The 15,852-nt window shown below is 42.9% G+C and overlaps 1 protein-coding gene across 26 annotated transcripts in view; it reads left to right on the top strand.

Moving 5' to 3' along the window:
* Positions 1-12,847, top strand: part of PRKAG2 (protein kinase AMP-activated non-catalytic subunit gamma 2) — a 299,855-nt gene extending 287,008 nt beyond the window's left edge. For 25 of the 26 annotated variants that reach the window (XM_081533505.1, XM_081533504.1, XM_081533506.1 and 22 more), the window contains 5 exons: positions 1,881-2,046; positions 2,550-2,587; positions 4,028-4,174; positions 7,159-7,252; positions 11,666-12,847. In XM_081533505.1, coding sequence (XP_081389631.1) covers positions 1,881-2,046; positions 2,550-2,587; positions 4,028-4,174; positions 7,159-7,252; positions 11,666-11,697 — 477 coding nt within the window. In that variant the 3' untranslated portion in view covers positions 11,698-12,847. Of the gene's footprint in view, positions 1-1,880; positions 2,053-2,549; positions 2,588-3,999; positions 4,175-7,158; positions 7,253-11,665 lie in introns of all 26 variants that reach the window. The other variant, XR_014066504.1, reaches the window with a different exon arrangement.
* Positions 12,848-15,852: the final 3,005 nt, after the last annotated feature.

Raw genomic sequence — 15,852 nt, 5'->3', positions numbered from 1 at the left:
TTAGCTTTGCTGTCTTCCCTCCAGCTTCAGATAAGGAAGTGTAGTGTAGCATCTGGTGTGATACGCAAGAGCTCAGCTGCTGCTCCTGGGACCTGCCCCCCCCAAACCCCTTGCCAGACAGTAGCGCAGAGAGTTTAGTTAAGACTGAGAGAAATGCCTTGTCCATCAGACCAGCCCTGTGTTCTAGTAAGTTTGTGTAAATACAACCCTCTTCATGTTTAAATGCATAGAAAAAGTAGGAAGGAGAAGAGTTAATTTACAAAAAAAAAAAGCATGAAGTTTGGTAGAGACAGTCCAGGGAAGAACTACAGAGGCACGGATTTTGATAGTCAGACTCCCCGTCCGCTGTGGGCTGGATGCAGTCCCCTTGGCTCTGAGCTCCATCAGGACCCCGGGCCGGCGCTAGGCCAGGCCCTTCGCCCATGTACCCCTTAAAGTCATCATTTAAAAAGAATATGAATCATGAACGCCAAACACCGTTAAGCACTGACACTGTGTCAGGCACTTCACATGATAAACCTGATCCCCGCCACCACCCTTCTCAGGTAGGTATTTTTACTCATCTGATTCATAAGTGATACAGTTCAGCGAGGTGGCGTAGCTTTGCCACGGAAGCCTTCGCTCCCCCGGCCCCCTCGGGAGGCGGCTCGGGTCCTGGCGCTCAGGGCGCCTGGCTCACAGACCCGGACCCCAGGTGGCCGAGCTCCAGCCCGATTCCCCGGCCGCGCTGTCGAGGAAGAGCCACTCGCAGTCGGAGACAGGCCTTGGGCGGTTCTTCTCTTCTGTACAAAGGAGAGGAGGTTGCCTCTGCCAGTCCTGCCTTCTGTTTGGACCAATGTGGTCCTTACAGTCACGCTGTTAGAATGTCCAGCTAGGAATTTCCAGATAAAAAGCGAAGAATTCTAAAGCCTGATTTTTACTGAACTGAAAGCACTCTCCCAGAAGCGGTAGCATTGCCCCTGGAGACATTTGCCCGTTAGCCCGAGTGGACAGTGTGCATCGGGGTTAGTGATCCTGCGTCGACATGGGCTAGGTGACCTAATAGGCGTTTCTTTTTTTTTTTTTTCTCTAAATTTCTAGGATTCTCATGATTTGAATATTGATGAACTCTTTGACTTGAACATTTTGTTTCTTCTAATTGTTCATCTTTTCCTGATAATTATAAGGTACACCAGGAGGACGGAATCAACTGTGCCCTTTATAAAAGGTGGATTTTTGAAACCATAGAACCTTGTTTTGTTTTAGTCAATCGTGACCCTAGGCTTCTCTCTCCTGACTTCTCCCGCCTCCTCTCAAACAGCCCGTGAAAAGAAAAGTTAACTTGTAAACGTTCTCCTCATTCTGTTCGGTTGGCTTGTTCTTGTTCCTCATAGACAAGAACTGTAGTCCTCCAAAGGAGAATTCGGGATGTTAGAGGTGGGATGGGGTGAGAACCGGCTTAGCCGCTCAGCCAGCCACCATCCAACACTTCGGGTTTGGAAGTGTGTGGCCTCTTAGTAACTGTTACTAAAGATGACAGCAGGACCACGAATTTAACAGGAATCATTTTAAAGAATTCTTGGTGGCTGATGGGCCTTAAGGTCCAAACAGACCTGTTCTTCCCTTCTGTCCACTTTCCCAGTGAATGAAGAGAAGGAGAAAATGTTAGTGCTCTGCAGCGTTTTACTAAGTACTTAAATAGAAGCTTAGAAATACAGTCTGGTTTGAACAAAAGACACAGTCCTTATATGCAACATTTTCATATTAATTCAGATTTCCGGGTAGATTTCTAGAAAAGACTAACTTTAATTTGTTGCACATAGTTTTTCATCAAGTGTGGACATGTGAACATAACAAGGTGTGTCTTGGCTCTAGAGCATCTGTATTACCTTCCTGTCTAGATGTCTGATATGCCAAAGCCCGCCTTCATGAAGCAGAACCTGGATGCGCTTGGAATCGGGACCTACCATAACATCGCCTTCATACACCCGGACACGCCCATCATTAAAGCCTTGAACGTTTTCGTGGAAAGACGAGTGTCGGCCTTGCCTGTGGTGGATGAGTCAGGTCTGTGTGCCAAGCCATACCTTCATCTCCGTAGGGTAAAGTGTGTGTGTTAGTCGCTCAGTTGTGTCTGACTCTTTGAGACCCCGTGGACTGTAGCCTGCCAGGCTCCTCTGTCCATAGAATTCTCCAGGCAAGAATACTGGAGTGGGTTGCCATTTCCTCCTTCAGGGGATCTTCCTGACCCATGGATCGAACCTGGGTCTCCTGCATTGCAGGCAGATTCTTTACCATCTGAGCCACTAGGAAAGCCCCGCTTAGGGTAAAATTATTGTTAAATGACCTGGCATATCAGATAAGTGGGGAAAAGGAAAACTTAGACCAGGGAGCACTCAGGGTAATAAGAATCCTTTTTTCCATTAAGATATGATTTCATATCTATTTTTAAACAGACAAGTTTATTTTGTTTAGCAGTATTTAATTCCTAGTGATTATCTAATTAAAATTGATATTAAATGCTATTTTTTGTTTCTAAGACTTTTTCTAACATATATTTTTATTTTTAGGAAAAGTTGTAGATATTTATTCCAAATTTGATGTAATTGTAAGTATTTTTAATTTTGTTAAACCTGTCGTCTAGAATGCCCGTGAAGCATATTCATTACTCTGTTTTTGTGATTTTTCTTAACTTATAATCCCTGGCTTATTTGAAGATGAGGATCTTATCAGAGAATTCCACAGACTCCCCCACAATAACTGTGCTTTTATTGGTTGTACATTTATTGGTATTTTATTCATTGATTTAGCAGTGAATGACATACTAGCAGCATTTTATAATTCTTTGTTTTTTCAGATCAGCCATGACTTATCCGTTACTATAGCATGTGTGTATATTAAGTGGTCATGTTTCTGTGTGGGAGACAGTGATTCATTCTGCCGACAGGCGTGGGCCTAGTACACATGTGGATCCCTGGGCACACATACCCCACTACTTGCTGGTTGGCAACAGCTGTTCTAAAGAGGCCAGCAAACCTATTACAAAGCGTTATATAAAGATCTTCTTTAATCCCTGGTTTAAATTTACTAGATTGATTTTGGTGCTACATCCTTCCACTTGGTGCTTCTCCCCCCTCCCCCACTCATTTAAATGCATTTCCTTAGAGTTTTACATTAACTCTAAGGCAGAGAATTGAAACTTTGATAGCCCCAAACATGCACATCTTTTTTTTTTGCCACAATATTGACTGTAGCATTTAAGTATTCTTTTGTAGCTGTCTCACACCCTTATGTTTCGTCCTATTCCATTTAACATAATAGACACCATAAAACAGGCTTTCTGGAATCTGGTTGGGTGGGACCCTATAAGCTTAATCAGAGCCTTGAGAACCATTCAGATCTACAGGACTTCCTCCACGAGTACTTGGTCCTGACAGCTCCTCACCCCCAAGCTTCCTAGCAGAAACCTTCTTCCCCAGCCCTGGGGACTTCTCACCCTTGGCAAATGTTAGTCCACCTCTCAAAAGACTTTATACATCAGGGAACAACCCTGTAGAGTAAGAGGGAGAGGGATAAATTAGAGTTTGGGATTAGCAGATACAAATTACTATATATAAAATAGATAAAGAAGATCCTACTGTTGAGCACAGGGAACTATATTTAAGATCTGGTGATAACCTAAATGAAAAAAATACATATATATGACTAATTCACTTTGCTGTATACCAAAGAGTAACACTACCTTATAAATTAACTATATTTCAATTAAAAAAAAAAAAAGAACCCTATTGGGTAAGAATGGGGGAATCTTCCATAGGTCACGCAGTCGGAATTTAACACAATTGCTTCATAATAAACGTATACCTTACAAGCTTTACTGTTGATAAGATGATGAAATAACAGTACTGATGGCATGTGTTAAGCCGGTACCATGGTACTAAATTATGATAAACATTAATGTTTTTAAAAAATCAGGTTGCTTTGAACTTACTTTGGTCATTAATGTGAATGGAAACAAAGGATATAATTCACTGCTACTTGATTACAGAACCTTGCTGCTGAAAAAACATACAACAACCTAGACATTACAGTGACCCAGGCCCTACAGCACCGGTCACAGTATTTCGAGGGTGTAGTGAAGTGCAGTAAGCTGGAGATACTGGAGACCATCGTGGACAGAATCGTGAGAGCGGAGGTGAGGCGGCTGCACACACACACACACACAGAGACACACACACACACGTCCCTCCCACCTCCCTCCTTCCTTCTGTCCACCAGCACTGACTAGGAAACGGGCCCCAGGAATTCCAGTCACAGGAGCAGCCCCTGAGGCAGCCTTGCAGTCCAGTCACGTGGCATCTCCTGCTGTAGAGCATATCACGCGTCTTGGCACCTAGTAGGTCATCTGTGAATGGCCACTGAGTTCAATTTATAAGTCCTGATGTCACAGCCGAATCAAATAAATGGGTAGGCTACTTTCATGGTTTTAAAACTTCAGAAAACAGAAGTCCCAAGAACTTTAAGTTTCATTAGGGTGTTAGTGAATTTAAAGCTATAGATGTAATTATACGGTTTTAAGTCAATAAAACTGTGTTCTGATCTTTTACTAAGTTAGAGTAATTGTCTTCCCATCAGTGTGTCTTTTCCTGATTTAAACAGTAAATGGTCATTTCATCTCCGGACCCTCAGTCTCATGTCCCCTTCTATTTTACTGCCTGGAAGATTTTTTAATATCCTTTGCATAACACTCTAAATAAAAGATGCGCAGGATCACCCCCATAGTGTATCGAATGCAGTAAACCCATCCTCAGATAATTTCTTTCCTTTCTTGTTAGGGATAGGAAATTACCCTCTTTATCAATCTTTAGGACTGAGGAATTGATGCGACTGTGTTCCTCCTAACCCCTAACTGGGCGGGAACCATTCATAAGTCTGCTCTGATTTATATTTAAATGCAAGGATACAGTCCAAGAAGAAAAGTGCCTGAGTATTTTTAGGCTCATGGCGGGTGACCTTAGCCTGCTTTCTGCATCTTACCTGTGAAATGGTGTGGAGTCTGGAGCCCCCTGCTCAGGAGGGTGCCCAAGCCCACTGGCCCTGCCCGTGTCACCCATGTGAAGAGCCCCACTGCCCTGTCCTCGGGGCTGACGCTCCAGCTTCACCCGCTACTAGCCTCCACATAAAGGCTTTCCTTTTTCTATTTGAACTTAATACCCATTACTAGTTTTCCAAAGGTCTTTAAGTGGCTTAGGAATACATCTAAGCTTTCTATTGTCCTTTTTATGTGCCTTTTGAAAATCATAAGAAATCCCTCTGTAATTATAAGGACAATGGACCACATCCATCTGATGGACTCCTTTATAATGATTAAGGATATGTGAAAGGAGGATGCTATTGATATGGAAAAACAATATATTGCCAAGAGGAAAAGCCAATATAAAGTGTAGTCCTTTGTGTGAACATAACGTGTACATGCATAGCAAAGAGTCTAGAAAGACTCACATCCCAGTATTGACACGGCTGTTTCTGGGGACATGGGGAATCCCAACACTCCTGCGTGTTCCCACGCCCCTGTTTGAGCGTGTGTTACTGTCACACAAAAGAAGAAAGTGATTGGCTTGTCCTGGAAGTTCATCGGGTGAGCAACACAAATTTCACTGTAATATGAAATAGGTCATTGAGGAAAGTAAAGACGTAATTAAAGTTTTCTCAAGTTACCCATCTTGACTTTTTTCCTCATTAATTATTTTCCACCAAAATATGTTGAAGCTGAAAACTGGGGACAAAGACCAGTTTTTAGCTTCAACATATTTTTATTAGGAGAAGGGTATACATCAGCGATGTATATATCAGCGATGATTTGGCTTATTTATATGACGAATATCACACTAGCTTTTAGAAAAGGAACATCTGTACGTTTAGACTCATCAACAAATAAAATACTTTTGGTGCAACTAATTCTAAGTAAAATGGTTTCCCCTTGACCTTTAGTAGTTCAAAAGAGAGTCATTTATCATTATTAAATATTAACAACCAACTGTGTCTAGTGTAGAATATAAAGCATTCTCTGACCCTAGCTGTCAAGCATCAATTTATGATCACAGTTAATACATAACTGTGTTATATCACAGGGTGATTGAAGAACCTAAGTTGTTGTAGAGAAGCTTTTAAAAGAAATGTACGATTAACATGATTAAGATGACAGAGTAATTTCCTTTTTAATATAAAAGCAAGCTATGATGTCAGAAACGTCACCAACACAGTATCATTCGAGACAGACTTTGAAAAGTATTCCCTCCTCCCTCCATCTCCTTCCTGTGCCCCCCCGCCCCCCGCCGATTCTGCACCAGCCAGGGTTTCCATGGTCTGTATGGGGAAGAGAATCTCCAAGCTGACCACCAGCATGTGGGTGCCTCAGGCCTGAATCCTAAAGCTCATACGTCAGAGAAGCTCTATGCTCTCTCTCTTTCCTGTTTTAAGGACACCTTGTGATAGTAATACCTCAGAACATTGTCCACTTATAAAAGGCTTTCAAGGAGAAAACAGGACATGAATGTAATTTATGTCACTGTATTATAATTGACTATCCTCTGTTATTCTTAATATCTGAACTTCATAGAGAAAAGAGAAAAAATAATCTAATTGTAGCAACCTTTCAGTTTTGCTGTTTATTTGGACTTCTCTCCCATGTAAAACAGTTATCTGATAGTTATTAGAAACCAAAGTACAATGGCAAAAAAATCTAAAACCGCTCAAGAGATTATAGCTACTATTACACTTCATGTTTTGAGTTGTATCTTTCATATATTAATATTTTGAAAATAGAAAACTCAGCCGGCACAGCCAGCCAGTGTTTCTTGTATGCATGAGGGCTAAGTTGCTTCAGTCATGTCCGACTCTTTGCAACGCTTTGGACTATAGCCCTCCAGGCTCCTCTGTCCATGGGGATTCTCCAGGCAAGAATACTGGAGTGGGTTGCCATGCCCTCCTCCAGAGGATCTTTCTGACCCAGGAATCTAACCCAGGTCTCCTGCACTGCAGTCAGATTCTTTACCATCTGAGCCACTAGTTGTTGTTATTCATTGTATAGTACATGAAAGATTTTCTTTCTAAGGTTCATTTTAAAACCTGACTTATTTCAGCTTTCATGTGTGGGGCCTCCTCTTCTCTCGTTTGCAGGTCCATCGGCTGGTGGTCGTCAATGAAGCCGATAGTATCGTGGGAATCATTTCCCTGTCGGATATTCTGCAGGCCCTGATACTCACCCCCGCAGGTATAAATGCTAGTGTCTGACCTTCACCGTAAGTACATGGCAGGGGGTGGGGGCGAGCAGTAAGCCCTTCCCTAGCACCTGGCAGCCACAGCCTTCTGTACAGTACTTCATCGAGCATTTTCATTTTCGTTATGGTTTTGAAGTTTCACTGTCCTACTTGAGAGAGAAAAGTTCATAGAAAGTATTCTGACTTAGGAGCATCCTGTTGACACCCAGAGTCCTTGAATAATCAAGGACTCATTGCCATGTTCATCATAACCTTTTCCTTTAAAAAGAGCTCCTCGGTTTCGCTTTATTTTTAGGGCTACTAATGGGATATCATGAAGGAAATTGTTTGGGATCTACCTATTGAAACCATCCTTTGGTTCAAGCCCTGGGTTGGGAAGATCCCCTGGAGAAGAAAATGGCAACCCACTCTAGTATTCTTGCCTGGAGAATCCCGTGGACAGAGGAGCCTGGCAGGCTACAGTCCATGGGGTCACAAAGAATTGGACACGAATGAGTAACTAACAGTTTCACTTTCACCCTTCCAAAAGAACTTACTAGTAGTCACTATATAAAACAAATGAGCTGCACAAACTTTTCCATTAATAGTGTATTAATAGTTAATTACATTAACTGCCAAATGACATTTGGTGACTAAACTCATTTTCTCCCAGATTCACTCTAAGCAAACCCTCAGGTCACAGTCAGGGAGCCTGCAAGACTGGGCAGGGGGCTTTAGAAGAGAGAAGTTGGTGTTTCTTCCACGCCACATGTTTACTGGATGGGTCCTAAAACCACCACCCCCGCCTCTACCCAGCACCCCCATCCTACCGTACTAAGCATTTACAGATAGCCCAGCCTCAGGCCTCACAGATCAAGGCCAAGACCTGAGAGTAAATGATGTGCCCTTTGAACTCTTAAGTTAAACATTAAAATTTGCGTTTACTGGGGTATTGATTTTCCTTTAGTTCAGAAATGAATCAGACTAGCTAAGACTCCTTTTTACAATTGGCCTGTGACCTGAAGATACCTGCCCTAGAGGAACCCCCACCACCAGCAGGAAGCAGACCCCGCTAAGCCAGAAGGGCGGGACGGGGCGGGGCGGGGCCCCAGGGAGCAGGGGCTCCCAGGGCTGCCGCAGCACCTGGCCGGTGTCAGAGGGGTCCCGGGGGCCCAGCCTACGTCTGCTGAGTCAGAACCTCTTGAGATGGGGCTTGCTGCAGTCATTTTCAAATCTCAGACGTTAGAGAACTTTGTTTTAAGGACACGTTTCAGGACAGCATTAGAGGTCAACCTCTACACACACCACGAGCGATCAGCCTACAAGTCCAGCCACCACCATGCAGCTGACCCCTCACCCATGTCACCCCTCATCCCCCTGTCCTTCTCAAAACCAGTCCTCTGTTCTCTATGTGTTTTTGTTGTTATTTCATTAGTTTTGGCTCAGGTTTTTTTTTTTTTTAAGATTCCACATATGAATGAAATCATATGGTATTTATCTTTTCCTGTCTTATTTCATGCTGAAATAAGTGAAAGATCCATCCATGTTGTCAAAAATGGCAGGATTTCATTTTTTTATGGCTCATGATAATCTCTATAGTCATGAAATGAGAGAAGGACTAAAAGAATGTGAGATTGTCCATAGCATTACTTACAGTAACCTAAAACTGGGAATAACCCAGACATCTTTGCGCGCAAGAATGGACAGACTGCATTCTGTCCATCGGTGGAATGGGTGGGCGGTGAACACACAGCTGTACCTGACGGTGGACGAACCTCACAGACAAAACAGAGAGCAAGGAAGCAGGGCCAGCATGGAGAGTGTGGTTCCACTGGTGTACAGCTGACCCTTGAACAATACGGGTCCACTTGTATGTGGCATTTTTTCAGTAGTAAAGACCGTAGTCCCACATGGCCCATGGCTGGTTGAATCCACAGAGGCAGAACCAAGGATGCGAGGTGGAATCGTGGGTACAGAGGCCAAGCTGTATGCAGTGTCCCAGCCCCGTATTGTTCACAGGTCAACACTACAGCCCCTCCATGCACGTTAGGGACAGGATTCTTCTTCACTCAGTCTCATCCCCACAGCCACATCACTTGGCACCTTGAGAAAAAGATGCCCCTTTTCTCGCCGGCTGGCCCTGGGCCAAGGCACACAGCTTGCCGGGCAGAGTCAGGCCAAATGTCAGCTCCCTTCTGTCCCTGAGGCCAAGATTCTTTGTGCATCACAAATTCACAGTAAGCAATTCTTTATCCTCTCTGTGCCTTGGCATCACAAACCAGAAGAATGAGAATGTTCATCTGGGCGAGTTTAAATTTCCATCCAGATTGGATTTTTTCAGAAATTCTGTCACTGATGCAAGTCAGCATTAATGAGAATGCAAGGAGGAAACTTGGGCCACAGCTGGATTTGAAATGTATGTTAACACAGAAATAGCATTATGAAGACAGGGATAGTCAAACTAAGACTTCTTTCTAGTACAGTGGATGTAACACTGTTTATTTAAGGACATGCCCTGTGTTCCCAGTAACTGGATTATCCGTGAGCCTTGCGGACAGAGCTCTCTTGGAATGCAGGGAGCACCTCCTTCAGACCAGAGGTTTGCACACACTGGTGACAGTGCGGTGGGAGTGTCAGACCAGCGGTCCCACCTGGGCAGCCTAACCCACTCTCTGCCTGCTCTCCCCGGAGCTGTGAAGAGTGTGGGCCAGCTCTTGGCTCCCCTGTGCAGCCTCCACCCCTTCTACAGAACGAGCAGCCGACACAGGCCTCCTGTCCTTTCAGAGATCTGTACTCTGATTGAAACCACACCTCAAGGCCCCACACTCAGGATGAGCACTGCAGGGTGGATGTTTAGGAGATAATGAGTAAGAGATGCTTTTGAAAGCATTACTATTATGTAAATAAAAGGGAAGTTCAGTCCAGTCACTCAGTCGTGTCCGACTCTGCGACCCCATGGACTGCAGCGTGCCAGGCCTCCCTGTCCGTCACCAACTCCCGGAGCTTGCTCAAACTCATGTCCATCGAGTCAGTGATGCCGTCCAACCATCTCATCCTCTGTCGTCCCCTTCTCCTCCCGCCTTCCATCTTTCCCAGCATCAGGGTCTTTTCCAATGAGACAGCTCTTTGTATCAGGTGGTCAAAGTGTTGGAGCTTCAGATTCAGCATCAGTCCTTCCAATGAACATTCAGGATTGATTTCGTTTAGGATTGACTGGTTTGATCTCCTTGCAGTCCAAGAGACTCTCAAGAGTCTTCTCCAACACCACAGTTCAAAAGCATCAACTCTTCGGCGCTCAGCTTTCTTTATGGTCCAACTCTCACATCCGTACATGACTACTGGAAAAACCACAGCTTTGACTAGATGGACCTTTGTCGGCAAAATAATGTCTCTGCTTTTACCAGTAGTTCTTCTTTTCACTGGATAATGGATACAATTCCCCATTAAGGATACTGATTTGATACATAACATTTTCCCTTGTTCAAAAAAGTTTTAGCTGTAGTTCGTTGTCCAGCTTATCGCAGATGTTTCAAGCGAACTTAAGTATCTACACGCACAACCAGTGAGTCAACAGCCAATGGCAGTAGCTACAATCTTTTAACCCCTTATTTTTATAGATTGTTAATCTCTTTCAAAGTGAACTGTCTTCTAGTGTCTGGTGAGAAAACAGAGAAGCTGTTGTAATGGAAATAAAAAAAAGCAACTCCCCCCTCCCAACCCATTTAGAAATATCCTGGCCAGATGAGAGTAGGTGTTATATGCAGGTACTGTAAACATGTTACAATGCTTTTTTTTTTTCACATTTTTTTGTAAGTATATACAACAGAAGTACTTTACACCTTCACTGAAACTTAAATACACATTTCTTTTAAAAATTTTTAGTAGCAAAACCCTCTTCTTTTCAAATTAAACCTTGCACAGTTAGAGTTACAATATGCAGTATGGATTAAAGGCATGCTGCAGCGATGGAGGGCTGCAGGGGTGGAACCCGGACCCACCTGCTCATCGCCCAGGACTTGTGAGGCTCTGCAGGTGAGGGTAGGAGCCACGGGGCAGAGAATCACCTGTGTGCTCACCTAGGACCAGCGCAGCAGCAACATATTTTTACGTTGCTTTGAAACCTCCATTTCCCATCTCCTGCTGCTACTGCTGCTGCTGCTAAGTCACTTCAGTCGTGTCCGACTCTGTGCGACTCCATCGACGGAAGCCCTCATCCCTGGGATTCTCCAGGCAAGAACACTGGAGTGGGTTGCCATTTCCTTCTCCAATGCATGAAAGTGAAAAGTGAATGGGAAGTCGCTCAGTCATGTCCGACTCTTAGCGACCCCATGGACCGCAGCCTACCAGGCTCCTCCATCCATGGGATTTTCCAGGCAAGAGTACTGGAGTGGGGTGCCATTGCCTTCTCCATTCCCATCTCCTGGCAGGTGCCAAACAGAAGGAAACGGAAGCTGAGTGACCACCGTGAGCAGAGGAGCCCTCACAGGAGAACTTGAACAAAGATGCTGGGTCACGCTTTGCCTCATGAACACGGACCACGATGAACACAGCAAAAAATGGCTGAGAACGTGTGGTATCAGGGTTTAGCGATGGGTTTTTTTTTTTTCCAGTGATGTTGACACAAAGCATAAAAAGAGAAAGCTTGTATGTGTTTGAAGATTTCAAGCTTGCATTAAAAGACTGTTCTCAGACCGTTGTCTGAAAGATTTCAAATGCTGTATGTCATTAAAGTGCACTGTGTCCTGCATTTTTATTCTTTTTCATGTTAAAGAAGTCACTGGTATCTTAACAGGCAGCATGACATAAGGCAAGTGTGTGGCCTATTGAGAACTAGTGCCTTATGTCGGAACAGGGGCCCGTCATCACCGCTGCCCGCGGCGGCCGGAGTGTGTCCTGGCGAAGCAGCACTGCTGGAGTGTGAACGTCTCTGAACCTTTACCAAATCAGTTTATTTTCATTCAGTTTGTTGACTAGCTGTAATCTGAATATAAATAACTTACTTTATAAATTTTTAATGATGGTCTTACGTTTAAGTGTTCCGTTCTGAACCATAGTGTAAAACAAGGCTGACTTACAGCAGCTTTATTTATTTTTTACTTTCATGCAATTTTTTACACATCTTTTTGGTGGGTAAACTTCACCACACCCATGAATTGGTTGCTACTTTAAAAGGGCAGATTTCTCGTCATTTCAGTTTGGACCTGGAAACGATAAGACTTCTCAGAGAGCCACTGTTGGGTTTTAAAAGCTGATGTTTCTAACAGCATGTGTGGGAACCTGCTCTGCAGGGCTGCAGACAAAGTGCCCGGAAGATGTCTATTTTTTTTCTTGTGTTTTGACATGAAAACCATGATGTCTGTATGACTGCTGATGCAATTGTTTTGTAAATGTTACTGTGGCATATACAGTATTGTCATATGGTTGAGGAGAAACACAATGTTTCCTGGTGTAAGTGCTCTGAAAATGTTGACACTGTGTGTGTGTGTGTTTGTGTGGTATATACACACACAAACACACACATGAGTATAGTTTGGTTTTTTGTTTTTGGGTTTGTTTTTTTTGCAGATTGAAAACTTAAAATAAATCTTACTATCTGCCGTCTTGTTAAAGAAGTTCTTTAAAATACTTTGTATTTCAGCACACATTAATTAAAATCCTACATGCAATTTCCCTACTTAGATCTTTCTCCCCAAATAAAGGAGAATATGCATTCTCCTATCCTTTTTTATATCAACAGGAAAAAAATCCTTAATGATTTGATTCATAAACTTTATCTCTCTCCATTATTAAATAAAACATTTAATTAAAAATTTCCATGCAGATTTTCTTGTGCTAGGGGCCAATTTTTTCATCTCCTAATAGGCCAAATATGAGAGAGATTTTGCCTGTTTTCCCCATAGAAACAGTAGTGTTTGTTAGGCTAATGGTAAATGTTGGAGAAAATGAAATATCAGAGAAATTTAAAAAAAATACCTGGTAATAAACTTGACCAAGGAAGTGAAAGGCTTATATGCTAAGAACTATAAAACACTGATAAAGAAAATTGAAGATGACTACAACAAATAGAAATATATCCCATGCTCCTAGACTGGAAAATTTGACATTGTTAAAATGGCCATGTTACCCAAAGCAGTCTATAGATTTAATGCAATCCCTATCAGATTACTCACGACATTTTTTTACTAGAACTAGAACAAATAATACTAAAATTTATATGGAAACATGAAAGACCCAGAATTGCCAAAGCAATACCAAGGAAAAAAACAAAGCTAGAGGCATAACCCTCCCAGACTTCAGACACTACTACAAAGCTACAGTAATCAGAACAGTCTGGTATTGGCTAAAACAAACAAACAAACATATGAATCAGTGGAAGAGAATAGAGAGTCCAGTAATAAATCCACACACTTACAGTCAGTCTTCAACAGAGGAGGCAAGAATACACAATGGAGAAAAGACAGTCTCTTTTCAACAAGTGGTGCTGGGAAAGCTGGACAGCTGCATGTAAATCAATGAAGTTCAAACATACCACACGATACACGAAAATAAACTCAAAAGGACTTAAATACAAGACATGACACCATAAAACTAGAATATGGGCAAAGCATTCTCTGACATAAATAGTACCAATTTTTTCTTTTTTGGGTCAGTCTCTCAAGACACAAGTAAAAGGAAAAATAAAGGGGACCTATCAAACATTCAAGCTTTTGCATAGCAAAGGACACCATAAACGAAAAGCCTACAGACTAGGAGAAAATATCTGCCAACAACGGGATCAACAAAGGCCCAATTTCCAAAATACACAAACAGCTCATATAATTCAATAACAATCAAAAAATGGGCAGACAACCTAAGCAGACATTTCTCCAAAGAGGACATACAGATGGCATGAAAAGATGCTAACCATCACTAATTATTAGAGAAATGCAGATAAAAACTACAATGAGGTATTGCCTCACCCAAGTCAGAATGGCCATCATCCAAAAGTACAAAAAGTGCCTGAGAGGGGGTAGAGAAAAAGGAACTCAAACTGTCGGTGGGAATGCAGTTGGTGCAGGCACTATGGAGAACAGTATGGAGCATCATTAACTAAAAATAGGGTTGCCATATGATCTTGCAATCCCACTCCTGGGCATATAGCCAGAAACTCTAATTAGAAAAGATGCATGTATCCCAGTGTTCATAGCAGCACTATTTCAATAGCCAAGACACAGGAAGCAGCGTAAACACCCATCAACAGATGAATGGATAAAGATGTGGTACAACAGAATATCACTCAGTCAAAAAAAAAAATGAAATTATGCCATTTGCAGCAGCATGGATGAACCTAGAGATTATCATAAATCAGACAGAGATGGACAAATATCATGATACCACTTATATGTGGAATCTTAAAAAAAAAAACTTATTTACAAAACAGAAACAGACTCACGGACACAGAAAATAAGTGTATGGTTACCAAAAGGTAAAGGCAGTGGGGGCGGGGAGGGGGGGTGGGATTAGGAGTTTGGGATTAACAGATACACTATATAAAATAGATAAATGACAAGGACTTACTATATAGCACAGGGAACTATATTCAGTATCTTGTAACAACCTACAATGCAAAAACACCTAAACAAAATACAGATATGTATGTGTGTATATATATATATATGTAACTGAATTACTTTGCTGTATACCTAAAACTCGGAGAAGGCAATGGCACCCCACTCCAGTACTCTTGCTTGGAAAATCCCATGGATGGAGGAGCCTGGTAGGCTGCAGTCCATGGGGTTGCTAAGAGTCAGACATGACTGAGTGACTTCACATTCACTTTTATAAGTGAATGTTATAAGTTTATTATAAGTTTATAAACTATACTTCAATTGGGGCTTCCCTGGTGGCTCAGACGGTAAAGCGTCTGCCCGCAATGCAGGAAACGCAGGTTCACTCCCTGGGTCAGGAAGATGCCCTGAAGAAGGCAATGGCAACCCACTCCAGTACTCTTGCCTGGAAAATCCCGTGGACAGAGGAGCCTGGTAGGCTACAGTCCATGGGGTCGCAAAGAGTCGGACACGACTGAGCGACTTCAGTTTCTTTTGATACTTCAATTAAAAAAGGAAAATACTTGGAGAAAGGGAAAAAGTCACAAAGCTGCTGGAACACAGTTTTGAAACTCAGAGTATCTGTCCTCAACCCACCCTTGCTTGCGCAGCACACGCAAATGCGCAGATGGCGCACAGGGTGTAGGAGGCGTGTCCTGGGTCCTCTGCTTCGGAAGATAGTTCGGGTTCTTACAAAGAACCAGGTCCATTCCCACGAGGCACACTCATGTCCTGCAGGTCTCTGACCCACCCCCGAACGTCCTTTGTTTGTTCGAGGGTTTTGAGTTGTACGGTCCCGCCAAGCACATCAGGGTGTGGAGCCTAAGGAAGCAGCCCCGTCTAGTGGTCAGGCTACAAGTAACCAAGTTCCATTATCCTTCAGTTTCCATCTAAGTGTTATTTGTTCCCAGCAAATGATCAAGACTGGGTTACAGTAAACATTTCTGGGTGCCCTTCTAGAAACAAGGAAAAGTGGGACTTGAAGGCCAGGTGAAAGAAGGATTCTAAGGGGAAACATCTGAACAATT

The sequence above is a fragment of the Giraffa tippelskirchi genome, chromosome 10 (assembly GCF_054371585.1).
Source record: "Giraffa tippelskirchi isolate mGirTip1 chromosome 10, T2T-mGirTip1v1.2.pri, whole genome shotgun sequence".
Classification (NCBI taxonomy): domain Eukaryota; kingdom Metazoa; phylum Chordata; class Mammalia; order Artiodactyla; family Giraffidae; genus Giraffa; species Giraffa tippelskirchi.
Note: the sequence above shows the minus strand (reverse complement) of the source record. Positions and strands in the feature narration are given on the sequence as shown.